A 27,957-nucleotide genomic window follows, 5' to 3' on the forward strand; every position below is an offset into this window, starting at 1 on the left:
CTTGTGTCATTAGAGGTTTCAGATGATTAAAGAATCAAATCACAACTTGTTTACAAAATAAAGAGATTCATTCATCAAAACTTTATAATTGTCCCTTTCAGTGCAGTGAATCAGTTTTATTTCCTCTTTATTCGGTGATGAAGACGATGACTAGCGAAGGCATCATGGCTTCAATAGCTCTGACTCGAAGAAAAACAACTTCTGATTCATTGATTTAGATCATGTCTGTTTTATGGTGACCCAACTTCACAGCGAGAAATCAAAATATTTTTCTCTTCATCCCAGCTGTTATTTGGTGTTAGACTTGGCCGACACTCTGCATGTTTCATAGGACACTTCCGTGCGGTGTCTGCTTCCTGTGAGGCTTTGGAGCGCCAGTCACAGTATTAGATGGTGGTTGCCGGCGCCATGCTGGGGTTGAATGTGGTAGTCGGGGTAGACCCAGGCAGATGGGTCTGGCTTTTGGTCATAAGGGGTCTGTGTGAGAGTGATGATACGGCTTTCTTCCATGTCTGTTTAAAAAAAAAAAAAAAAAGCTGTCTCCAATCAAACCAGCCAGCCAGACTCTGGTTTTGATAGTAATGAAAACCAAATGGTAACAAGAGAAGAGTGCGAGAAACAAAAAATGGGGAGAGTCAAAGAGGTGGAAGTTATTTCTGTGGTGGCTTTGGAAGAGGAAAGAGTGTGAAGAGGTGAGAGGGTGACAGCAAAGAGCTGGGTGGATTTGCCCTTGTGGCACAAGAGAGATTAAGAAGGATGCAGGATTACATGAACGAAGATAAAGCAATATCAAAGCTGAAAACACCAGGCAGAACTGACTGCACCAGAACAACAAACTCCATGCTCCCCCCCCCCCCCCCTAAAAATGCCTGACCTTTCTCTAATTTTGTTTTTCTGGTGATCTTCTTTATTCTTGTTTCCTCAATGGAAACAAGAATGAAAAGCTTATAAATCCAGAGTCCAAGCATAAGATGTGATGCAAAGTGAACATTGTGCATTGAGTAAATTACTCCCAAGTTCCTTTATCCCCTCTGACACTAGCTGTTTCCTCTGTACCTCAACAGCAAATGAGCGGATCAAAACAATGTCAGTAATTTGGACACCCACAGCACGGCGAAACACATATATAGGTGTGGAGAGCTTTGCTGGGTGATTGTGCGCACAGCAACACCTCAGCCTCAACACCGCAGACCCCCGGGCTCTGTTTGTCTTTAAACATTTACTTTCAAAGGATTAATGCTCGCGGGCGCCAGGTCCTCGCGCCGAGACAAAAAGGCGACGCCAGGAATTCAAACACAGGAGTTCAAACACAGATCTTTGTACCTTCGACAGATTTCTAAGACCTCCGTATTTATGTTTTAGTTAGCGAGCGGCCCCTTCCATGCTATCGTGATGAGAGCTGATATCTGTGTAAGTCACAGCACATGACCCTTTATGTGCAATGAGAATTTTGACCTTGTTTTGTGCCATATTCTGCTCCAGCAGAGCAGCAACATAGATTGGAAAAATGTTCTGCCAATATTTGTGTTTTTTTTTCAGCCAAAGAAAATGTTATAATCTGAAGTGGAGGCCTGTTTGTGCTGCTTTCATTTCTGACTTGTTAATAGTGTTCCTCAGAGGCAGTAGAGAAATGTCATGACATGCTTCAGTATTAACAGTCACATTAACCATGTCGTCCTCTCCTTCCATCCACAGCCATCCTAAATATGGACAACACTGTCGTTGATCTGGAGACTCTGCACGCCCTTTATGAGAATGTGAGTATCACAACAGGCTTGTAGCGCTCCCCGGAGCTGGAGCTATGTCTTTGTGGTTACAACAGTAATAACATTTTTTTTTACTTTACAAATTTTTGACTTTGAGTAGAGGATGATCAAGGCTCATGTGGACAGAGGTTTCAGTAAAGTCAATAGACCCATGAAAAGACAATATCCCAAACTGAAATACACTTCTGCACTTTCCTGCCAAGGCAGAACAATTTAAATACACAATGTTGAGCAACAAACCCAGTGGAATTATACAAAGTAACACCACTGACAGCTCCAGCTGATCTTGACTGCAGCATTCAGTGTGGGAAAAGCTTAGTTTTTTTTTCTTTTCCTCTGTGGTTTGCAGTTTTATTTTGGAACAGTTTGCTTGTGACAAATGGAATGATTTATGGTTACACATTTCATGCCATATATGAATAACAGGCAATCATTTTATTATAGAGTGAAACCTAAGAGGACCCAACAAGCTGTGATATCAACAAAATGGCAAAAGAGTCATTCATCAGCTGTTAGTGTTGTTTTATTTGGCACTTCCATGAGGGTAAGCCGCAAAATACCAACTGCTAGCCATCAAAAGATACCTTGCAAAGATTATCAACACTTAAACTGAAGAAAAAAAACCCAATTTTAATTAAATTTGTGTTTATTTTATAAATCAATGTGTTTTTTGCAGTCAGTCAGTCAGAGATGTCACTTAACTTTGAACATGTTTCTCTATGTGGACTTCCTATTCCATGTTCCACTTAAAAGGGCAAACTAAAGGAAATGTGTATTAGATACCAAAACAAACAGGTGAGCCATAAACCATACTGGTATGTGTGCTGTTTGGCGACAGAGTCTGCTGGCCTGAAAGGGGACCAACGCGTTCACATAGTAAACATGTTTTCTTCACCCTGGACGGGATTGAATTCACTTTTGTAACGCCCCTGTGCAAAGGAAATGGTTGAGAAACTCCAGGATTTTGTGTCACACAGCTCCTCTTGAAAGTGCTTTAAAAAAAAAAAAAAAAAAAAAATGAAGAAAGAGACCACAGTGAGCTTCGCCAAGTGTAACCACCACATTGTATCGGGTAATATTAGCATAAAGAGAATTACGGAGCTGTCATCGCTACTATCCAATATGTCTCCATAAAGGGCCATGAAGGGCTCCTTGTATACAGTAAATACATATTCATCAACCTTCACTGATCTTCCCCGCCCAGTGGAAACGGTTCAGGACCCGTTCGTATTCGGGTCAGTAAATAATGGAACATGAAAACGGGCATGTTTTCCACATTTCAGCTGTAATACAGTTTTAAGATGCTGTGAAATTCCTGTGAATTGTTTTTTGGCAGAACTACACAGGAGAGGCCTGGACCTTTGGCTGCCAGAGGCATATTAATAATGTTGATCATGGGAATGAGACTGAGGCTTGAGACGAGCTGTAGTTATGAACCAATGTGTCATAACTGAGGATCAAAAGTCTTCTAACCTCTCCACTCACCCCGAGACTTCAAGCCCTCTCCCTCTCTCTCCTTCTCCCCCTTATGGCCTAAGGCTATGTTATTGAGTTGAGGAGCCAAATTGTTTCTCTTTTGTATTGCGAGACTCCATCCTGTCTGTGGGTCTCCAGCCCCCTAAACCACAGTTGGCAGCACAGTCAGCCTGTCTTGAGGAATGCGAGGGGCTTCTAATGGTTACACCCTCACTCACTGTGCTAGGAGTAAGATCACACACTGCTCTCCCTCACTCTTTTTTTTTTTTTTTTTTTTCCCTCTCACAAACAAACACGTTGACCCACACGAATGTGCACATACTGTACTGTGTGCACACAGAGAGACGCACACAGGCAGGGACAGAGTCGCTCAGTCTATGAGCCGAGGATTATGGCCGCTCCTGTTCTTTGAACAATGAGCCGACGCCATTAAAGGGGTCACAGTGATAGTGGGACACCACTCCCTCCCCTCTAATATCACAAGCTATAATCTGGGTCCAGACAGTCTGAAGTTCAGACTCCTTTCAGCTGACGGTAGCTAAATGTCATGGAGGTCAGTTTGAGCAATAGTCCCTCCTACGAACTTTTACACTACAAATAATCGCCTCATGCTCCTCTTTTCTTTTCTTAAGACAAAGCCTTGTGATGTCTAAATATACTTAACATGATGCAATTTGTCATTTGGACAACATTCATTGACATCTCAATGTACAAATAAAATCATAAATGTTGTTCCGTTGAAAATTGAGTGACATGAATGGTGATTAAGCCCTGGCTGGTGCTGTTTAGCCCTGCACTAGAAACCTGGCTAATGAATACCACTTGGCTACCGCTAAAATTCTGGCATCACGAATATCATTCTACCTTCTTTTGCATTTGATATTCCACATGGGACTGTATTTCTCATGCTATCAACCAGTGCAACATGCCCTAGCAATTCAAAGATCACACGCTAATGCCTACTTGTCCCCAATTACACCAAACACTGCTGGGCTCTGATGCTGCCCTTTGAAAAGGATCTGCTTTGTATTAAATATATTTACACTTGAAAACATCTCAAGAGAAGGCAAAGGAGAGCTTGCCCTCGTCGACAGAAGGCAGCGGTGTGTAGAATACTAATCGGGCCCTCAGTGCTTTTGATGCTGCCGTTTGATGTTTTCCAAGGATCCATGCCGAGACCAAAACCCAAGAGAGAAAGATGGAGAGACCAGACTGCTGAGACTCAGACTTTGGGGGCCTTTGGGCTCTGGAGAGACTGAGAGATAGTTTACATTCTCTTCCTGGGGATGGTTTTATTGTTTTACCCATCTGCGTCAGACACATTAACATCTATTGTCTTTGCCTCTTGTGAAAAACGAAGGGGCATTTGGCCTGCTTTTCTTTTTCTTTTCTTTTTTATACCACCTTGTTTAAAACTGTGGTCCAGGCCCTGACAGCAGGATAATAGTCCGGAATGTTGTCTGGCTGAAGCAACTCTTTAACATTTATGAAACTTGTACTGTATAGACGCCATTCAGTTGAGTCTAAGAACAAAGTGACAACATTTGTCTAGAGAAATGAAGAACTAAGCTGACTTAACAAATCCGCTGCAACTTTAGCTGCTCTGGAGCTTTTGATCACATTGCATGATCTTCATCAGCAGATGGAGTTGGCAAGTTGTCATGAAATTGTAAATGTTCAAATGTAATTTTTTTTTTCTGAACTCGTTAAGGACTTCTTGTCCATGTTGGCTCGAAAGTCAAGGTTCAACATTTATTTTTGATTCTGAAAACAGCTATTGATAGAACATCATCACCTCAATGTCCATTTAGTACTACAAGTGTCCTGGGGCTGTTAATCTTCATCAGCAGAAAACTAAGGTTTGATTTGCTTTGTGTGAAACTATAGACTCAGGTCACAATAAAAGAAACAACCAGTGTATTCAATTTATTCATTTATTAAAGAATTGTAAAGCTGGAATTAAGCTTCTGCAGAGACTCAAGTAGACACCTTTGCGATCTTGCAAAATAGGAGTATTGCTCATCAATCAAACTGATTGGCACTTAATATAGTTGATTGATGCAGCGGTTTGTCATCGGCATGAGATTGATTTTAGTTTTCTTCCTCTACATTTCTTTTACTTTGTGTTTTGCTAACGTACGTAATGATACAAGTATAAAAGAAACACACACACACAAAATGTGTCCGAAAGACAGCCGCGCATTTTCTCCTGTAGAAGTATGACTCCAGTTCAATGTGTTTAGGAATGCCGTTATTTTTTTTCCTGATCAAACTATTTGTGCACAGTGTATTTTGGTCGGCTAGTATTAAATAGGTTTTGATTTGAGTAAGAAAAAATTGTCAACTGTGAGATTTTACGGATGACATTATACATTCATGTATTTAGGCATGTTTGTGGTATTCTGTACATTGTGGTTACCCATGCCTGTATAACATACATTCCCATCTTTACTTAATCTGCATTTTCATGTTGCAGAGAGCTCAAAATGACGAGATGGATGGCATTAAAAAGCATATCAAATCATCCAAAGACAAGGAAGATGCCAAGCCACTGGACAAGCCTGAACAGTATGAGCCAAACCTACATTCACAATTAAATTCATTACATGAGTTATGTTTTCAAATGGATGTGTTATGGTGACTGATCTTGTGCCTTCATCAGGTTTCTGTTCCAGTTATCCCAAATCCCCAACTTCTCTGAACGAGTGTTCTGCATCCTGTTTCAGTCGACTTTCCATGAATGTATCACCTCAATCGTCCGCAAAATAGAAATCCTTCAGAGAGTGTGCAAGGTGAGCCACTGGGCCTCTTCTCGTTTAATTTCCTTTTCAGTCACTCTATTTAACCTTCATGTCTTCATCTTATTTGTTTCTGTGTGTGTGTGTGTGTGTGTGTGTGTGTGTGTGTGTGTGTGTGTGTGTGTGTGTGTGTGTGTGTGTGTGTGTGTGTGTGTGTGTGTGTGTGTGTGTGTGTGTGTGTGTGTGTGTGTGTGTGTGTGTGTGTGTGTGTGTGTGTGTGTGCGTGCGTGCGTGCGTGCGTGCGTGCGTGCGTGCGTGCATGCATCAGACTCTCCAGAATGGTAAGTGTGTATTGCAGGTGCTTGGCCTGGTGCTGGCTTTTGGTAACTTCATGAACGGAGGTAATCGGTCTCGAGGGCAGGCCGACGGCTTCACCTTGGACATTCTGCCAAAACTGAAGGACGTCAAGAGCAGTGTGAGTGTGTGTGTCACAGGGGTGAAAGCAAACATCACTCACGCCACAAGAGCATACTCAATTAAGTGTTAAGGAGACTACAAGTGCGTGTATCAAATTTTGTAAAATACGTAAATGATCATTTATGAGTTCCCACAGAAACTGCTTTATTGTGTAATTGACAATGTACTAGAAAATAAGTGGTGTGGGAAAATGGTGACTCTAAATGCTGATCTGGTCTCAGTTTTATAATTGTCCAGAAGTTTAAAAGGGACCTTCATTGCTGCCAAACATAAGGACTGTAGCTGTGCAGATTTAGGGGGAGGCATTTTTATTTGCTGTTCTTATTCAATATCACAACGGGCTCAGCGTGCCCTTGGCACTGCCATATAAGGACACAGTGGTTTTTGTGGTGGTGGACCGGGTAAGGTATCCATAAAGAACATCAAACTTTCCTCCAACTCTTGAGTTATGAAAGCCATCCCAGCACAGTCATGTTTTGTTGTATTGCTCCTCCAATGCCATGATTTATCCCCAACTTCTACGAACGCTGTCTCTATTCCCGTTTACCCTGCACAAATTAAAACGTCCTGCTCTGAAATGATTGAATTAATAAATAAAGGAGTTTATTTATTTGGATCTTTTTCTTTTTTTCAGGATAACTCCCAGAGTCTTTTGTCCTACATTGTTGCTTACTATCTAAGGCACTTTGATGAGGTATGTTTTGGTTCCTGTTTATTTGAATCACTTTTCTGTTTTACTCTGATTTGCTTAGAAATCCTTCCAGAGCTCTCTTTTCATCTCCTCTCTTGCCAGAGGATACCATGGCTTATCCTTTATCACGTTATTTATTTTCTCTTTCCTCATTTACGGCAGAAACAAATCTCTCTCCTTCCTTGGCTCTCTCTTATAATTTTCTTTCTGTCTTTCACTCTTCATCTCTAGTTCTGCTTTGGTCTGGGTTCATTCAAACCTGCAGTCTGTTCATTGGCACAGCATCCAAAGCAGTGCTCGTGTAAATAATTAGGTTCTCCAGATGAGATGAACTCAGTACAGTGCTGCTTGCCAAAATCAACCTGCATAACATGGCTCTAGCATTCACAACAGCCTCGTGGTAACTCTGATGAAGAGAATTGCAGTGTACTTTCTGCACCAAGCCTCATGGTCATTATCTGCTGTAGTTTAAGCCATATCGTCTCTGTTTGGACTGTTGATAAGAACATGTTGGGCTCTGAAGACATTTATTTAAATCTTGCCTGGTGTCTACAGTATATACTAGAGAGGCCCTCTCCCATTTGAGGAAGATTGACTTCGACACTGGTGTGTATGTGTGTGTTTTGTGCTTTACCAGGATGCTGGCAGAGAGACGTGCGTCTACTCTCTGCCTGAGCCCCAGGACCTTTTCCAGGCCTCCCAGATGAAGTTTGAGGACTTTGAAAGAGATCTGCGCAAGCTGAAGAAAGACCTCAATGGTATTGTCGTCAATTTACGTTCCACAATTTTCCACATCCGTAATCTTTAAACTGCATATTTACAACAAGCTAGTAAACAGATAGTAAAGTCGGCCATGCTTTTTCAGAAAATGCATGTTTAAGATGCCATCACATGGAAATGTATGTAGCAATATATTATGTGTTAATCCATGCACATATCTCTTAGCACAATGGAAAATAACCTGACCAGCTATGGTTATGTGCGGATCGTAGAGGCGGGTCAACAGAGAGATAGCATCTGTTTGTCGTACAGACGAGCTAACCAGAAGCAGATGTGACTTGTCAGATGTAGACTCCTGTTGGACCTGGCATGCCTTTACTGTCCTCATGAAATAGAGATCAAAATATAGAGAGGGCAAGGTCAGGGAACTTCCAGTACCTGTGTGCACTATCAAAGGTTCAGCAGCTATTCACTGATCTGGAAGAGACTCTCCTGGAGCTCTGCATCGCCTCACCCTGCAAGCTGCAAACCCCCAACACACAACAAGGAGACTGTTTTTAAAGAGAATTTCAGAATGCTCCTGCATGTCTCTGTGCATGCTGTGCACTCTGCCCAGGGCTGTCCTAAATATGATTCATGAATGGACTGATTTGGTTAATGGCTGACTTTTTGACTCTTTAATTAATTCATGTTTTTTCTTTCATCAGACAGTTGTTCAATCAGTTCCTGAGTCTATGCACATGGTTCATCTATTACACAACTTTCCGTGACTACACAAGTGGGGGGGAAAAAAACAAATATTTTTAGCGGGTTTCACAAGCCAAGGAGAAAGTCGGAACTATGATTAGAATAATGAAATCTATTTAATGAAGTAAAAAATAGTAATGATGAGAGTAATGCTTTATGTAGGGACTTCATGTTTTGGATTTTGGTGTAATACAGATGTTAAACGCATATAGTAACTTATATAAAACTAGTAAACATACAAAAGAGGCTTATAAAACAATCCGGTAAAGAATGAGTGATGTTATCAAGACGTCAGGAAAAAAGTGTGGAAATTGGATTATGCTTGACAGGCCAAACTGATTGGTTGAGTGTAAAGAGTCCTAATGAATGAGGCAGTTAGGAAATACTCCCTTTCATTATTCTGTCTCAAGTCACTCAGCACTCGGAACACTTTCCAAGGACTGAAGTGCCTACAGGTGGTAAAAAAACCGACATTGTGTATCCGCACTGTGAGTATCTACATGTGTACGTGAGCTTGCAGCTCGATAGACAATTCCCCAAACCTGGTCTGTTCTCTATCATGCTTTATGGATCTTTGCTGCTAAACCAATCAGGTGCCTGATCCGTGTTGCCAAATATTGTTTTTCCTCTGCCATAATGATTCTTTAGGCTGTTCATTATTTGCATTTCATAAAGACGGAGTTGCAGGCAGGGGAAATGGACTTGCGTCTGCTGCGACCCCAGTGGCAGTGGCACATGCTGACCGTACATAAATACATCATCACATGCTATACCTGTAGACCTCTTCATTACCTAGCAGAGTCAGCTGAGCGCTCTAACAGACGTGGGCTTCGATGACAGTTCCCAGAGGGGGGTTCCGATAGGTAGGCGGTGCAGAAATGGCCTTGGCTGGCCCGGAGGACATCGGTAAGCAACACAGTGGAGCGAACTCGCTGTGTACCTTTTTGGTTGAGGCACCATATGGTCTATGAATTACTACTAGCCCAGTCCCGACCTCCCCGTTCCCTGAAGCGCCTCATGGCCTCTCCACCTCCAAGGCACTTGAGCAGAGTTTGTGTATCCGTTATGATTGCAGATAGAGCGTGACGATAAGTTTCTCCCGGGAACAGAGCGCAGGCCTTCCTGGTTCCTGGGGGTGCCTTATTAGTCATTATGGGTCATTATGTCTTTCCCGACACTTATTCAGCAGAAACTCGGTAGAGATTTATCAGCAGGCTCAGCCAGGGCACAGTGCACTGTGGAGTTTGTAATTACAAAACAAAAGCTGGATAACATATTGAAGCGCTGAAATACTACCCCCCCCCCCATCATGATCATCTCTTGTTGTTTCAGCATGCTCAGCTCAGACGGAGAAAGTTTGCAAATTGTCCTCTGAAGAGAACCTGCAACCCTTTAAGGGCAAGATGGAGGAATTTCTTTTCCAAGGTGAGTCTGCTTTTCAAATCCATTGAAGCTGATGGTTGATGAGCCTTTCACCTGTCTCACTAAAGGATATTCTGTTTTAGTTTTCTTTCAAACAAATCTGGTTTGTAGGATATTTTGCAAAAAAGTAGTTTTTTAGCGTTTTCCTACAAAAGTAGCAAAAGTTACAGTCTTTTAAAAATAACCCTCCGTCTTCACAAGAAACAACTTAGTTTGGTTTAGGCAACAAAACTACTAGGTTTAGATAAAGTCGTGGTTTTGGTTAAAATAACTACAGAAGTGGCGTTACTTTGGTACAGCAGCTCCGTGACAAATAAATCAATGTTGACTTCTTGTTTCACATGCGGCACAAACAGTGGTCTTCTGGCTCAAAGACCGGTTTTTGTTTGCCTCATCAACTTACCCTCCCACCCCGCTCACCCTGTTTGGGTTTTTGCGTTCTTTATACCTCCTTATTCATAATTACGTTGATAACATACAAATTGAATCTGTGGGATAGCTATGAATTGCAGTGCATTAATTTTCATAGGTATAGCTATGAACGCTATCTGAGAACAGTCAGACTTTTTTTTGTCATATATATACTTTTCTATTAACTCCTATTTGATAAACCTTTGCCAAAAACTTAATGTATTTAGATGAAACAAAGTTGGCTTAGGGCTGAGCACCACAGCCTTGATAAGGAAGTTGTAATTTATTGATAATCTGACTATAGCATTGTTAGTTTTGTTGGGATTCGTTGAGTATTAAAATATAGAGTATCGCCAGCCTTATCCTTATGATGGGGAGTATCATGCACACACGGGTTTCCATAGGGACATCTGTTTATACCAGGGTGTATTGAATAACTCACAGCTATTGTTTCAAGTATGCCTATCTGCCTTGGTGGGTTATGACTGCACTTGGTATCTGGGTCTTTTATCTTGAGCTCTACCTTTTTATAAAACAGAGTTTACCTTGCTCTGCCTCAAAGGGAGATTCAGGATGGCCTAAGGTGAACCTGTCTTACAGTCTGCTAAATTGACAACGGAGAACAGAGCTGGTTGCCTGAGATACTGGAATGAAACGGCTTTGTTTGTTTATGATCCCTTTCACTTAGTACTTTTGATGTCATGATATGTTATTGTCATATATTTATCCTTGTATAAGATTTTTCTTCAGTTCCCGTCTTCCTTTATTTTATTCTATCAGATGAGAGTAGAATTCCCCTGTTGCCTCCATGACCTCTTCTCTCTGTCCATCACTCCTATTAGGAAATCAGATAAACCTTCACAGTGAGGTGTTCATTAAGAGGGCTGTATAATTAATTAATTAATTGATAGTAAAATATGAGCTTCCTCTTTCATTGCCATTTTATTCTGACAAGAGTCTACAGGCATGCTAGTGGTTCTGTAAGGCTGCAGGCAAGGCTGTGCTTTGAGCTAAATGCTACTGTCAACATGTTCATAATGACACTGCTAACATGCTGTTTATCAGATAGGATTTGTATGTTCATGTTAGTCTATCGTATTAGGATGCTAGCATTTGCTAATTGGTGCCAAACGCGAAGAACAGTTGAGGATGATTGGGATTTTATTGGTTTATCAGGTATCTGACAGGCGGCAACTCCCGAACCTGAAGAGTGAAGTGAATGGGGAAGAACCTTAAACATGCATTCTTTCTAATAGCAGGGGGGCGACACCTCTGGTTGTAAAAATAAGTCAGATTGTAAAGAGGTATATTTGTTCCCTCAGCAAACATTAGTTTATGGTCTCAATCACTAGTTTCAAATCTTCATAAATAAAGCATGATGGTCATATTCGGAGCCAAACTTCAAAACTTTGGTCCACAAACCAATTGGTGATGTCATAGTGACTACGCCCACTTCTTATATGCAGTCTATGGTATTTGGTCTTAAGCCAATGTATTAGACAAATTAGCAATTTCCCCTGATGTCTGCTAGGGGAAAAATCAGAGGATCATCATGTTCATCCTGAGGGGAACAGGAATGTTTGCAGCAAATTTCATGGCAATCCATCTGATAGCTGTTGAGACATTTCACTCAAAACCACAAATGTCAAAGTTATGGTGGTGCTGGATAACAGGTTTTGTGCAAATCCAACAAGTAGATTTTGAAATATGTCTCTGGATAGAGGAAAACCTGTGACTTGCTATGCTAGATGAAAAATCAGGATCACCAAAGTCTTTAGGATTTATCCTCTGGGTTAGGTTTATTTCATGGCAATCCATCCTGTAGTTGCTGAGATAGTTCAGTCTGGACCAAGGGGGCTGACAGATTGACCATAATTGCCACCAACAGCATTTTAAGATCTGAAGGAGGCTAACGGTTACATCTTTGTTCTCAATATTATTCCAATAAAATCCACTGAATATGTAGTCGTGTTTATCCGTCATGTCCACCAGATGTCACACAGACATGCTTTTTTTTTTCTCCTCAGTAATCTGACATCTACAACAATATTGGAATATTGTGGTCTACTTCAAAGGTGTACAACTTGGTTTGTTATGCTTGTTTTAACATAACAAGCCAAATGTCATTCTTTATGTAGCATTGGCTTTGACCTTGGCTACATTCAGTTGGCTGTGACCAATCTATCTGAAGGAACCGGCTCAGTCATCTATCCAAACTGCTTTTATTCAGATGAGTATAATATATAGCATATGTTCTTCCGCGGTAATGCTCACTGTCCATTTTATAGGAAGTCTGCAGATGAAAGCATCTCTCCCCATTTCCACCCCTTTCTTTTCCTTTCTCTCTCTGTGTCTGAGAGAAATATGGGAGCTCTCTCTTTGATGCAAATGACGATGTTTTTCCTCTGAGAGCAGAGTGTAAGCGCCGTAACATGGACATGTGACTCAGAAGGCTCCAGACGGGATTCTTGGGGTTCCTCCACTGCGGCGATGAAAAAAGAACAGCCAAATGTCTTATTTTTGTTATTTCTGTAATTTCTAAAAAGCCTGGGGTTAAACTGTTTCTGGCTCCACAGTTTAAACCACTTTTGTTTATTTTCTGACCATGAAACTAACCACAGAATAACAGTCGGAGCGGACTTGTTGGAGCTTGGCTGTTTGGTCTAGCTCGATTTTCCCCGCTCGCTTCACAAATTCTCATGCATGCAGGCCTTTGATGGAGTCACTGTGACTAGCAAGGGAGCACTGGCCATGTGATAATCTGTTTCTGATGGACATAAAGATTAGTAAGACTGATGTCAAACCCTCCCTCCCTTTTCTACCGACTACCACTCTGCTGCTTAGGATGTCACCTCATGTAGGCAGACTAGGGATAAAATCAATAAATATATATATATATATATATATATATATATATATATATATATATATATATATATATATATATATACCATGTTATGGTATATATATATATATATATATATATATATATATATATATATATATACCATGTTATGGTATATATATATATATATATATATATATATATATATATATACCATGTTATGGTATATATATATATATATATATATATATATATATACCATGTTATGGTATATATATATATATATATATATATATATATATATATATATATATATATATATATATATATATATATATATATATATATATATATATATATATATATATATATATACCATGTTATGGTATATATATATATATATATATATATACCATGTTATGGTATATATATACCATGTTATGGTATATATATATATATATATATATACCATGTTATGGTATATATATATATATATATATATATATATATATATATATATATATATATATATATATATATATATATATATATATATATATATATATATATATATATATATATATACCATGTTATGGTATATATATATATATATATATATATATATATATATATATATATATATATATATATACCATGTTATGGTATATATATATATATATATATATATATATATATATATATATATATATATATATATATATATATATATATACCATGTTATGGTAAAGTCCCATATTAAATAGACACGATCTCTATCTTGTCAAACCACATGAAGCGATAAAAGAACTAATATTTTTAAATAATATCCCTTGAAATGTTTTCAGCTGTTATTTTGTTGTAATATATACAGCAGTGGTGGAAAGTGTTTCTCAAGTATTATACTTAAAGCTGTAATATTGTAATTCAAGTGGTCTGAGAGAGAACTTGACTTCTGCAGGGTCTCTTGTTTTCGTTTTCTGTCTTTAAAAAATCTAGCCCGATATGAGAGACTTTAGCCAATCAACGGTAATTTCGGAGAGAGGGCATTTCTATTGGCCGATCTTCAAAGGGACTTTGGTGAAACCCTAATTGATCGACAGAATATGTTTCGAAAAAGTTGCTATTCCAGCATTGGCATCAACTGCCTACACTGCAAAGCAAACCAAAAAATGGAACACTGACTTATCAAAAAGAGAGGATATCAAAAAGGACTATATTGCATAATAAGTACTTGTACTTTAAATATTTTGAGTATGTTTTGATGCTGATACTTTGGTGCTTTTAATTAAGTAAGAGTTTGAATGCAGAGTATTTTGCTATTTTTACTTAACTAAAAGATCTGAATTCTTCTTCCACCACTGCCACATTTTCTTAGAAGATAAGAACACAATTAATCAAATTGAATTCCTAGTGAATCATTAAGGGAAAGTTAATCAAAGGGTGACTGAGTTAATCTATTTTACTTGATATTCAACATTTCTAGAAATAGATTTGCCATCACTCGTCTCAGAATCTTCCAATTTAGAGTTATAGTGGAATCTTAAAATGTTTTTCCTCAAAGGACAATGCACAGTTCTGATATTGAGATGCTTCTAGCAAGCCCCGTTCATATGATTTATCAATTTGTCATTGTTTATTGATGAACCGTCAGCAGAGAGAGACACGATCATGGGTTGCAGTGTAATTTAGCGCTGTGGAATGGTAAAGTACAGTGCTGGGCTCAAAGGGTTTGTCTGAGATCTTTAGATGTGACTCTGGCTTCAATTACACGTAGCAACCAGATATTCCGGGGATAAAAGCAGAACACAGATTTGTGCCAGGACAAATTCTCCGTCCCATCTACTGCCATGTCTGTCTTGGAAAGCCATGAGGGAGGCCATAGGTCATTTCTGATCATTTGACAGTTTTAGGCAGCATCAGTTTAAAGATAATTGACGTTGAGGGGATGGAGAATCTGTGTGGGAGAGAACTGAATGTCTAACCTTAGCTTTAAGATTCAGACCAGCAAAATAAAAAAGAAACAGCTGGATTGACTCTACTACGATGTATTTAAAAATCAGCATGGGTCTGAAATTTGATAAGTAGTAACCTGCAGCATTTTCTTGACTGAGGCTGTCACATTTCACTGCTGTTCTCTTATATCATCATTTATAACACAGTCAAAATTATCCTGATGGCCCACCGAGATAAATGTTGTGGCCTGCTGGAAATATGTCCTAATGTGTGCCATGTAGTCCAACTCCCAGCTTTCTCTTTTACTCGCTCACACCTCTTACACAAACACACACATATATATATATATATATATATATATATATATATATATATATATATATATATATATATATATATATATATATATATATATATATATATATATATATATATATATATATATATATATATATATATATATACACAGTCATCTGTCTCCATTGGAAGTAACCATGCACAAAGAAGCACTTGTCCTGCGATCTGCAGCACTCATTTGTCAGTTGTGCAACAGCGGACAATCCAACACTTAATAACCTGGTGGCACAGCACTGACCTTGGAGATGACTGTTGATTTAAGTAATGGTGACATGTGGAATCCTCCTATATACAAGTTGCATCGTGGGTGAAAGATGTACTTTCTGATGCAACAGGAAATCCTGAATGAGATCTAATCCTGTATTTACTTCTGCACTGCTCTTTCCTTTTATCAAAACTTGCCATCCTTTACAGCCACAACCGAACTGGAAACACAAGAGAAGCAGTTGGCAGACTCTCAGAAGATGTAAGGTTTTTCTCTCTTTTTTTTTTTTTTTTTTTATTTCTCTTCAAACATTTTCCTACAGCTTCTTCACCTGAAAGAAAGTGCAGTCACTTCAGTTCCATTTCATGGGTTTACATTAGGTCTTTTCTCAAGTGTCAAAACAGTGATCACAGTTGTGAATTTGAAATCCAATCCAGTTCGAAGTTATCTATTCTCACAGAAAAGAAATATAATCATGCTACTTTGTCAATATTTAGGATCTTCAGTTCCTACAGTTACATGGAAGGTGCAGGCCATCATGCCAGGCCCTCAGTAGACGGGAGGCCCCATGTGTGGTGTCTGTGTTGTTTATCTAAGCGGAGCGAGAGTAGACAGCCTTGGCTCCAGGCTTCTGTTACTGCTGGCTAGGAATGTGTTCCTATAGCACACTCCAAACAAAGAGACCCCAACCTGTCCTCTGTATTGATCCACTGCAAATGGTCTCCACATTTAACACTTGAACATGTGTCATCCCCTGCCATATGCATGCTTTCCTTTTGCCGGATCTGTCTTTGTCTCCTTGCTGAACATGTTTTTTTCCTTGCTCTCTTTCCTCACCCATGCTTAGAACAGAATGTGCGTTTATATGTACACACACTTGCATAGAAGCGTTTTCACACTGAAAGGAGTGACAAAGCACTATATTAGATGTATAAGAGTTTAATTTTAGTCCTGGAAGTTAATTGGTTGGAAAAGAAACAGAATGACTATGCTGCTTTAGTGGCAATAATTCCAATTTGTGTGCATTGTTCTTCTCTGAAATGCACAGTCATCATTGGTTTGCGTTTATGTAACTCTACTATTACATTTCTGAAAACGCATATTATTCCAAGATTAACTCTAATATTTTTGATATTTGCTTAGCACGGCCAAGTTTCACAACAGTTGGTGTACGTTGGTGTCTGTTTCATGTTGTAATAGTTTAGTCTTGAAGTAATGTTTTTGTTCTCCGTCCTCAGCTTCTTGGAGTTGAGCGTGTCCTTCTCAGTTAAACCCAAGGCAGGAGAGAAAGAGGTCTCTCCCAACACTTTCTTCTCCATTTGGCACGAGTTTTCCACTGATTTCAAAGACCAGTGGAAGAAGCAGAATAAGCTGATGTTACAGGAACGGTAAGAATTTGATGACATGTTCCCTTTTTCAAAATGTGACATTATACTTGACACGGACACTGAAAGAACCGTTGAACCTATTGTCCTAAAATCAAATCATGCTCAGGTATCAGCGGCTTTTCTATCACTTTTTCTGTCTTTGGGAAGGGTACACTACTCTCTGACCTTTTTAAAATGCCATTACAGATGCACCAATGTTACTTCCCCAAGCAAAAGTTCCTGAACCATTCATAACTTGCAGTACATTGTGTTCACTGAAGATCCTATCAAACTCATTCAAATTCATGAAGGGAAAAGAGGTTAAATGACCCAAATCTTTGTCCTCACCCCAGTAATGAAAAGAACACATGCAGCATCCAGATAGCTTCCAGTGGTTTGATGAATACAAAGATACTGCTGCATATGTCAACAAAAAGCAAATTGGTCCATTATGCCAAATGAAGATTGAATTGTGATATGTATTTGTAAGAGATGCAAAATGTCACAAGCTTTGCTTGTTCAGTAGGAAAGCCTAAAAAACATTAACTCTTTGCTAGAGGCAATCTTCCCAATTCTCTCTCCTGGTTTTGGTTTTAGACTCCAGTGGAACTATAGATATTAATCCTTACCTGTTTGGACATGCAACTCTGGCACACACAGTACCCAAGTAATGAGAGAGCGAGATGCATGTCTGTTAGCATTAACTGTTCCTCGCTCAATGCCAACATGCTGATAATTCGTCTTTTTAAAGCACAAATGAGTAGTGACACTGTTGGCTCTCTGCATGCAGTAGTAAACTATGTGACTCATTTTAAAGTAGGAGCACTGGCACTTTGACAAACCGAGATCATTGCGTGCACATATACCAAAATTTCCAAATACCCCAATTACTGTAGTCTGGATGACCCAAGCTGGGGTTTTTTTCTAGAGCATCTTTCTTTTTTTTTGTGGTGAAATAGTGAATTTAAGCAGCAGTGTGAATGAAGGTGTCCAGTTTTTCAAGTCTCCATAGGATAACTGATGGTTGTAATTGGTGTTTCTTTAGGGTCAAAATGGCGGAAGAGTGCTTCAAACAGGCCAAGGAGAAGGCTTCCTACAATGTGAAACCCAAACATGCAACTGGAATCGTACGTCTTTACACTTCTTGTCACAGTTGCTATATGGTTGCATCTGTGCTTTAATTTGTTGACTGAGCTTCAGCAGTATTAATTTTTTTTTTTTCTTCTCTTGGTGCAAATTGTCTCCTCCTTCCAAACACTTGTCAGCATGTTGAAGAAACGACACTCATGAGTGCCAATGCTGCCAGCTGTAAATAACTTGGGTCTGTTTTTTATTCCACAGAAAGCAAAACTGGGTCAGAAGATCTGAAGCAGAGAATGGAAAATGATCATCACCCAGCCTATTGCACAAGCACTGTCTGTACAATCTGACGTGACTCATCGGCCATTTTTACAGCATTTATTTGCTTCCGGTGTTTGTTTTCAATTGATTTAGACCTGTTGTTTATTGTGAGTTAGTTCAAAGTGGATATTATATTGTTTAAAAGTGGAATGAAAAATTACATTCTCAGCCACCCTTTTATAGCACTCTCATAATTAAATGAAACATTGCCACCAAAAGACATCCTTTAGCTGAGATGATTAAATGTCGTTGCTAGAACATGCACAGTGGCCTCTGACATTTGTAGCAGCACTATATCCAAGCTTACTCAGTATTTTATAAGCCATATGTAGCCTATTTTCTTTTTTTTAATGAGATTCCTAAGCCTAGTTTTAGTAAGGAATAAGTACTTCCTCTTTATATCTCCATTAATGGTAAAAAGCACAGAATTTTATAACATTTCTATACGGTGGGCATGGATCACCTGCCAGACTGAAAGTGCCTTATCGCACAGTGGAGGGGTCAAATCAGTGCTCTAGATCAGAGCTTATTTTTGAGACATATCACCTGGAATTAAATGTTACAGGTAAGAAGAGTTTAACATCAGCTGAAATATGACAACTTTACGCTTAATAGTTTCATCAAGTTTGCTTTAGAACCTTGTGATGATTATAGCAGCTTCTATACTCTTTTCATCAAAAAAGGCCATGCATACCTAAGTGGTATGACCCAATTTAGATCTATTGTTTTACTCAGCAGTATTGTCAAAATGCTTTGTTTTAAGCAAAAACCCTATGCAGTTAGTTGTGCTTTTCCTACTATGTGTGAGTCTGTGAACTCCCATATGCAAATGAGGCAATAGGACCATGTTATGTGTTCTGTTATGTTCATGTGCAATACCAACAATGTGTTTTGATTGAATACCCTTGTCATGAAAAAAATATATATTTATTGAATAAAATAAATGACATACATTTTTCAATTTTAAAAAATCTGCTATTGCTGACTGTTTTCTGTTTATCGTTTGTCCATCCGTGATACTAAGTGGTACAGAACTACATGCACTGGAAACACCACTGTTTTGTATGAAATATATTTAATATACTTTTCACATATATATATGTATACTTGCACACATACATAAAATATATTTATATACTGTATATATTGCATTGCACCTCCATTACACATGCTGCAGTATGTTTTTCCTACTGGCTAGTATATTTGTGGCAAATGTACAGCATACAGCCAGGCTTGTGTCCGAGCAGGTGGATGCCACTGGTCGTTGTGTTGCTTCATGTTTTTTGAAATCTTTTCCTTAACATCAGCTTGTATATCACTTGGGACATAATAGATGTCAAGGGAAATATACAAGATAACAGATACAATACTTGTAAGACACCAACATCTCCTACACAGATTAAAACATTGTAGCAAACTGTGTAATTACTGTAGATCCACCTGCATAAAAACATGTCATATTACATTAATAGGAGTCACACTATTTCTACGGTTTCTTTAAGACGCTGAATTATCAGCAGTATCCTTTTTTTTGTAGTTTTAAAAACTCCAAGGCACTTTCTTTCCTTTATCACAAAGGAATCGAATGACAAATGTAGAAATAGTCAGGTAGATATGAACTTGAAATAGCAGGGAGAGAAAACTTGCTTAGTGTTTAAAATTGGCTACATCATCAGTGTCTCTTGTGCAGCCACTTGAATCAGTCTCTTTCAACAGCATCAGCTTGCCAACATGGCTGCTAGTCTCTGATTAAATCATCGGTGAGCCTTTTTTTTTTGTTGTAATATCAGTTCTTTGTTTCATGTAATTTTATTGTAGGACAGAATAGTTCAACTTTCAGCCAGCACTTGTTTGGGTGAAGTTTGTGAATTCCTGCCTTTGACAGATCATGTGTCATTTCAATTTTAAAAGGCCTTCTCAGTCCTTCACAGTTTCCCATGGCCGCTCACATCTACAGACATGCAGCGACACTGTTTGACCCTCTGCACCTTACGGTGTCTGAAAGGGGGCTGCAGCTCTGGGCAGTCTAGCTGCACTGTGAGCTGTGTGATGCGGTGTGGCCTGCAGAAGGAGCAGGACTGGAACGGCTCCTGGGCCTTGTTGTGGCTTTTCCTTCCAGAACCTGAGGTTTGGCCTCGATTCTGGCCTTCACCCGAGTTGGGGCCCATATGGCGGGGAATGTAGAAGGAGTTGCACTGGCCGTAGCAAAAACGGTTGACCACAGTGCGGCTGCGGCAGCCGTCCTCGCTGATTGTCTGACGGAGGGGTTGGGTCTTGCACCAGTCTCTGCGAAGGTAGCGGCGTTCTGTCACCACCAAGGCCTCCCGGCTGGAGGATAGCACCTCTGGTTTCTGATGCAATAGCCGGTGGTGACGTTCTGAGGACAGGTTCCCTTTGGTCTTGTATGGGGATGGGATGGATCCCTGGGGCCGGTGCTTTTTGGTCTCTGCGGTGATGCAGAGCACCCCAGCCAGTATGACTGGGATAGTTATTCTCCACAGCATTCTGGAAAAGGAGAGAGTCGCATTACTATGCATGACATTTCTAAACGGATTAAAAACAAAAAATTCTGAAGAATAAAACATCTGTTGAACAGAATTTAAAAATGCTTGACACTAAAGCTGGTGTTACTCTAATTCAGGCACTATGTAATAATACATGACAAACTTTTTGATAAATTGCAAACATGATATCAGTGTTGCCAATCATGTTTGCAATTGCCAATCATGTTTGCAATTGTGAATCTGTATTCGTGTTAAATCGCCTTTGCAGTCCAGCCTTCAAGGCATCATTGAGGAAATTAATCCATCACCAGGTCCCCCATTTGTCAGCATCTCAGTGTCATTACTTCTATTTGCTTTCCTCTCGGCTACGCAACTCTTCTAAAAATAAACAAAGCCCGGCCATCAAAGGATACACTTAAACACCCATTATGAGAAGGGGAAGTTGATTTTATTGGTCCCGTCGCCGGGTAAAATAATTAGGGCTTTGCTTACTTTAGTCATGAACTATGCCGCAGATATGTAAACAGGCATTAGGAAGGCCCATCTGCATGTTATTAGGGAAGAGTTGGGGAACTCTTACGGATACCCTTTGGGAGTCCATTCTTCTATTCTTTGGTGATGTACTATGTAGCAAACTGAACTGAGAATGACCCAGACTGTCCATAATCACCATAATGTAAAAAGAAAGATGGCATGATTTTGATAAATGATTTCTCTGCCATTCAGGATGGAGTATCTGCCCGTGTGCATGCTGTCAGAATTTGCGCCAGCACATTTTTGATCATCACTCAAGCATCTTTTCAGCAGATGTTGCTCTTGACAAGCATTGCATGACATCAAGTCAGAAATCCTGACAGAGAACCAAAACGGCCTCAAGGTCATTGGCTGTTCCCATTCACAGACTCTTCTTTGCTGTACAAATTTGTATGTTCCCTTTCCTCCTTTCCTGGACCTGCAACTCACTCTGACATGGTACAAATCACTTTATCATAATCCACTTAGTTTTTTGCCTCCTTTTTTCTGTCCTTGACCCTGAGGTCATGGCAGCTTTGTCCGAGCTGCATGAGCACTCAAGTCAGTATATCACTATCCCGGCAGCACCTAACGTAAGCTAGAGAGCAGCTGTTTGAATTCTAACCAGACATTTTCTATAGGCTATTAGGAGATATATAGATATATAGATATATATATCTCTCTATATATAGAGATATATATATATATATATAGAGATATATATATATATATATATATATATATATATATATATATATATATATATATATCTTGGAGTTACATAGACACCTGACTTTGTAACGCTTTCTTGTGCAAATCTGATCTCTTGTTTTTGTTGTTTGTTTTCTTTATTACTGTAAGAAATCAAACCTGTGTGGAAAGGATTCAAGGATAATTTATTGTCATAATGCAACACAGGGTGTAACCCATTTGCTACACAAGAAAAACATGACAAACAAAACAAAAACAGTAGTGCATTCCTGTCGTGCATTTTTTAACTTGCATCTGGAGGAATGCATTAACATTAAACATTCGACATTGGGGAAACATTGTCCTTGTCTTTGAGCACCGAGCATCATTGACATAAACACAGAGTCCGCCTCCTCTCGTCCCATCAGAGTCCTGTGGGCCTCTGGCCAAATGCAACTTGATGTCATGATGGAGCCAGGTCTCTAGCTATATATGTGTTGTTGTTTTTTTGCCAAACTTAAAGCTTAAATATCTAAATCCAGACGGAAACTGCAGCTCAGAGCTTTGTTTCTTCTGTAGGCCCACGTTTTTACATGCTCACACAAGCTAGCACACACGCCCACGCACGCCCATCCTCAGGTTAGAACAACTAAACCAAAGACTCCCACTGGGTCCTTCACCAACGACTGCATTATGGAGTCATGACCCCACTTCATCTTCCAGTGATCTACCCTCCATGTAAAACACAGCCTCATTTGTTAGCTGCTCCTTCTCATTCCTGCTGACTTTGTATTTAAATGCATGAATCCCTGGTCAGGGGAACAGGCTTAGATTTTGCGTGCAGCCTCTTGTTCTCTGTTTCCCTGTTCTCCTGCTGTCCATCGTTTAAAGAGGCACCCTTTGACTCTGGTGAGCTAAAGTCTGCGATGCCCCGGGGACTTTTGAAGGATCACCTGACCGACTGTGTACATAAGGCGTGACGGATGGCCTATACAGCCAGCAGCAGCGCTCCCTCTCCACTCCCAAACTCTGCCTAAGTATGATAGTGTCAGCCCTGCTAAGCTATACTAATCAATCTCTGCTGCGAGACAAATTGCGGTTTTGGGGCAGGGATTCATGGGGTTCGGGGGAGCCCCTGAGGTGGTTAGTGGTTTGGGTTGGGAGATGGAAGGGGCTGAAGAGATGGTAGGGTTTAGGACAGATGACCTACTGGGAAACAAATCCAACCTCACTTGGGCTTCATGCATAGTATATGCCCTCCTCGTACAACTGTTTATCGCTCCACAAGCTGTTTGTCTATTCATTTCTTTCCCTTGCTATCTGTCTCTCTCTGTCCATTTATCTGTCTGTCTTTCCTTGATGCACAACACTGATCACCACAGAGTCCCGGAGACGGAAGGAGACTGTGGTTATGTGAGTTAATGCTGAGGCAGAACTGAACCGGACCTTTCTGTCTGCTGAACACTAATATTGTCCACAAACACAGCTTTATATTTTAGCAGAACCACAAATACTTGGGGGATATGCTTCACTGAACTGTGGCAGACTTTGGTTCCAAAATTCAGACCTCTAATGAAATTACAAATACCAGAAACAAATACCGGAGAGACTGCTTTTTGAAAAACAACTATTATCATCAGTGGGAACTTGTTATGTTTTGTTTTTCAGAATGGAATTATAATACCATGGTAATGTTCTCTGACTGGATAACAATGGGTCTTTTTTTTTTTGTTTTTTTTAAAGTCAAAAACAGACAAAAAACTAAATTAGTCAAGAAAATCTCCAGCCTAGATGAAACATACTCTAAAATTTCAAATTTTTCAGTTCTTAAACAATTGAAAAAAAGAAACAATAATCCATTCAAGACTTTCAAATTTGTGCACACAGATGTACTTCCACTAAACCATGTGAAACATCTTCCCAGCATGTCTTCAAAGGCAGGTTAAAACAAACAAAACCTGATGCCTCAATTATTGGTGCGTCAGAAAGTCTCATACACAGACTGGTAAGTGCAGTTAATTACAGTAGAACTGCATTTAATTCACCGTGCAGCTCAAACCTCAATCACATAAGGGTAGCTGAACACACGCACACACTCTCACACACACACACACACACCGTCTACGTGACCACACACATGTGCACACACACACACACACAGACCCAAACACACACACAGGATATAAAGAGGGAAAGAGAGGTAAATGAAATGTTTTCACTTGGAGCCAATTACAAAGAGGAACCATGTCATTATCTGCATTTGCGGATTCTATTTTCCCAAACTACGCTCGGCTGTTGGCTCATTAACAGTTGAGGGGGAGGGGGGGGGTTCTTTTGGGGGTTTTTTCTCTGTAAATGTGTCTAATGCCAATATTGCCAGGAGGCTGCTTTAGGCCGTTTGGGCAGCCATTTGTCACCACAATCCATCTTGATAATGACTAGCAGCCCATATATAATGCTTTCCAAGCTAAGTACTGGCAAGAATGTAAGGCAACTCCTTCGCCTCTGCAACATTAAGTGCTTTAGTGGAGGATGAGAGGCAATTAGAGATGCTATGATAGTACATGGTTTCACATTTCAGATCAGGGTGACACCACTTAGCTGCAGTGATTAACACCACCTTCCATTTGCACTTAAAGTTTGTTTAACCCCTTAACAATCCCTGCTTTACCCTTTTGTTTTCCCTTAAGTAGCTTTAAAGGTGCTCAATTAGAAATTCAGAGCATATCTAGTGTCTCCTCACGGCTCTCAATGTGGCGACGACTGACCTGGCAGCTAGCAGCTAATGTTGCTAACAGTGCAAACAGCATTAACACTGCAAACAACGGCAACAGTGCTGACTGAGCTAACAGTGTTAACCTGGGGGTGGGCCCTATGTTTCCGCGACCATGCCTTGACCTTTTAGGCCGCTTAGGTGGGTGCCATCTTAGGTTGCTAGCTGTTAACTCTTTGCCCACTTTTGGATTAGCTGGGAGTTAGGTTGTTTCATCATTGCCAAGATGGCGATGGCCAAAACCACCCTCAACGGCTTATACTACTGCAGGGCGACGGCCATTAGCCAACCAATAGAGCATAACGGCCGGACCGGGTATATAAACAATACAGAAGCTCTGATTACACCACACACAGAGAGGTAGAGAGACTTCATTCTCAGCTCAGGTAGCCATTACTCCACTCTACTCTTATCTTAGCTTATCTTTGCTGCTATATTAATGCTAAGAGTCCCGTACATAGCACCTTTAAGGTTGCTAATATGGCCTTATTTCTCGCTGTCTGCCAGAATCACATTTATATTCTGTACCAGCTTGTTCCAGATCTTTTTGATGCTGTGTTTACGAAAGAAATATCTGTGCCAATTACTTTTTTATAGCTTCACCATTCTATCAAAAATAATTTCTTGTTCTGTGGGTTTGAACAATGTTTGGTTGCTCAGCATGAGATTGCAATGACTGGTGCACCAGCAGGCCACTGCCTGTTAAGGGTTTTAATACTACTTCTTTTAAGCCATTTTTGCTCCCGCACAAGGTGGAAAAAAAATCCCACAACTGGCCAAAATGCAGCATTCCTTGCAATTGTAATCTGCTTTCCTCAGTGTTTTCTTAGTACCTGTTCAAGTGTAAATTTCACGTGTTAAGAATGTGGTTAAGGCTTCCATCAAATACCAGTTTTACTATATTTAGAGGCTTACAATGAAGTGTTTTCTGTTGCTAAAGAAAGTGTAATGTGTCTGTGTGCTAAATCCTCTTTGACATCAGAGCGGACTGTACAAGGTGGTGCAGTCACCAGAGCTGTAAGAAGGATCAGAAGGCAAACTCCTACCATTCACCGCACGCATACGGTAGAAACACATGTACACATGTGTTCACACACCAACCTGGATATACATAAGTACACACAAATACACAAATGATACATACAAAAGTGAACACAAATGAGAATACACACTTGTTCACATGAACAGAATGAAAAATAATTATTTACACAGAACACAAGTTCACTGTGTACATTAACACCATTATCTCTTAATTCTCTCTTTTTCATATTCACTGGAAAAGCTAAACTGACTCTTAATCTCGCTGCGATGCAAAGTACAACACACTGTCATCACTCACTAATTATCTCACTCACAACACTAAATCCCTGGAAGCTCCAGCCACTAATTATAGTAATTTAGTAGACACTTTTATCCAGAACACCTTACAGTACCTCGAAGGCGTATATTTTATTACAATGGGTGGCCCCAGTGGGAATCAAACCCTCACTGCTGGCAGAAATGCTAAATAGCTGTACAACTACTGCTGGTCGGATTACATGTTTCAGCGCTTAGTCATTCAGAGACTCACTGAGTCATATGAGTGATATGCTGAACCAGCACTCACTTATCTACACTTTTCTCAGTAAATCCAAGTGGTAGATGATAATATTACTTGTATAGTCACTGTTTCTGCACATACGCTACAAAGAATGTCCATTATCAAAGCATTTATCATTGTATTTTTAATTTCCTGTAGATTCAGCAAGTGGGGGTAATTTAAACGTTCACTTTATGGAATGACATGGCATTCATTTGTAATTAGTGCAAATTCTTTGTTATGGTAGTTTTTAAAACACCCTCAGAAATTTCTTGCAACACTGTTGAATGAGCTCTTTGACTGTTAAATAAAGTGTTAGAGAGTTAAATAGGTGTTATAGCAGCAAAGCATAAAGTATGGTTTATGTACCTCTCACCACAGGGTCGCAGCGGGACAGTAACGTGTCGAGGATGCAGTCAAGGAAGGATGTCCACCTTCAGTGGTCCTTGCGTCCGCTTCCAGGTTTCGGTTTCCATGGCAACATAATCTGTAGTATCCTGAGGCTTGTCCTTGCTCCTCTTTTTTTCTCCACCAACCAAAGTTTTTAAATCGTGGACTCGATCAGTGTTCCATCCCGCCCGGACAAGCGGTGTCTCTTTCTAACTTTTTCAGTCTAACTTTCTTTTTTTAGGCTTTTTGTTTTTCGGTTTTAGAGAGAAGCTCCAGATCTCCGTCACAGAAAGCCCATATCTTAGTGCCGTGGAGACTGTCTGTAGTCTGTCTTTGAGAGTGTTTGACTCACTGTAAAGCCTGCCTTAGTTTGAATCCCCACCACCCCCTTCCCTCCTCAAAACTGGGAGGGTTTATCCTATTGGTCATTGTGTGAATCAAACCAAGCTTTCTTTTATTTAAGTATGTCTTTCCCTGTGTTTGTCTCTCTCTGCCTATTGATATTTGTCTTTTATATCTTTTTTTTAAATCCATCCATCCATGATATATCAAACTTTCAAAATGACAGCTTTTCCTTTGTCTTCTTTTTTTCCATTGTAAGTTGTATCCCTGTGTTTGACATTTACATTCACATTTTTAGGAGAGGGATGACATTTTGCCACCATGGACAATAAAGGACAGAATTGTGAAGAAACAATGATGTCCTTCAATACCCCTAAATTATCCTCGCTCATTGGCACCGTGACCACATCACATTACAACCCATAATCCCCAATCCATAAATCATTGTACGTATGTACCCAGACACACTAACAGAATGCTTTGGAAAATGCCACAATTCACATTCCTCATTGCGACTGAGACAATAATGTTTGTCTGTTTTGTGGCTCTTGCTAAACTGACCACTGGGCACAGTGACTGAAAAAAACTGG

The 27,957-nt window shown here is 39.8% G+C and overlaps 2 protein-coding genes across 2 annotated transcripts in view; one reads left to right on the plus strand and one right to left on the minus strand.

Moving 5' to 3' along the window:
- The window catches only part of fmn2a (formin 2a), a 36,472-nt gene extending 16,966 nt beyond the window's left edge, over positions 1-19,506 (plus strand). Inside the window, exons 7-17 of the mRNA XM_068720076.1 lie at positions 1,696-1,757; positions 5,719-5,810; positions 5,905-6,034; positions 6,309-6,455; positions 7,092-7,151; positions 7,786-7,906; positions 9,948-10,040; positions 16,018-16,069; positions 17,047-17,196; positions 18,221-18,302; positions 18,517-19,506. Of these exons, the coding sequence (XP_068576177.1) occupies positions 1,696-1,757; positions 5,719-5,810; positions 5,905-6,034; positions 6,309-6,455; positions 7,092-7,151; positions 7,786-7,906; positions 9,948-10,040; positions 16,018-16,069; positions 17,047-17,196; positions 18,221-18,302; positions 18,517-18,543 (1,016 nt within the window). The 3' untranslated portion in view covers positions 18,544-19,506. The remainder of the gene's footprint in view (positions 1-1,695; positions 1,758-5,718; positions 5,811-5,904; positions 6,035-6,308; positions 6,456-7,091; positions 7,152-7,785; positions 7,907-9,947; positions 10,041-16,017; positions 16,070-17,046; positions 17,197-18,220; positions 18,303-18,516) is intronic.
- A 61-nt stretch (positions 19,507-19,567) lies between these two features.
- On the minus strand, positions 19,568-27,469 carry grem2a (gremlin 2, DAN family BMP antagonist a). Its single transcript, XM_068717102.1, has 2 exons — positions 27,005-27,469; positions 19,568-21,081 (listed from the first exon to the last, which is right to left on the minus strand). The coding sequence occupies exon 2, from the start codon at positions 21,078-21,080 to the stop codon at positions 20,502-20,504; it is 579 nt and encodes a 192-aa protein (XP_068573203.1). The 5' UTR covers position 21,081; positions 27,005-27,469; the 3' UTR covers positions 19,568-20,501.
- Between the last annotated feature and the right edge of the window lie 488 nt (positions 27,470-27,957).

The sequence above is a fragment of the Cebidichthys violaceus genome, unplaced genomic scaffold (genome assembly GCF_023349555.1).
Source record: "Cebidichthys violaceus isolate CVI_PGR_0920_01 unplaced genomic scaffold, fCebVio1.0.p SCAF_10, whole genome shotgun sequence".
Taxonomy (NCBI): Eukaryota; Metazoa; Chordata; class Actinopteri; order Perciformes; family Stichaeidae; genus Cebidichthys; species Cebidichthys violaceus.

Bases quoted from the DNA above. Each gene is read 5' to 3' on its own strand.
- grem2a (XM_068717102.1), bottom strand. From the start codon at position 21,080: ATGCTGTGGAGAATAACTATCCCAGTCATACTGGCTGGGGTGCTCTGC.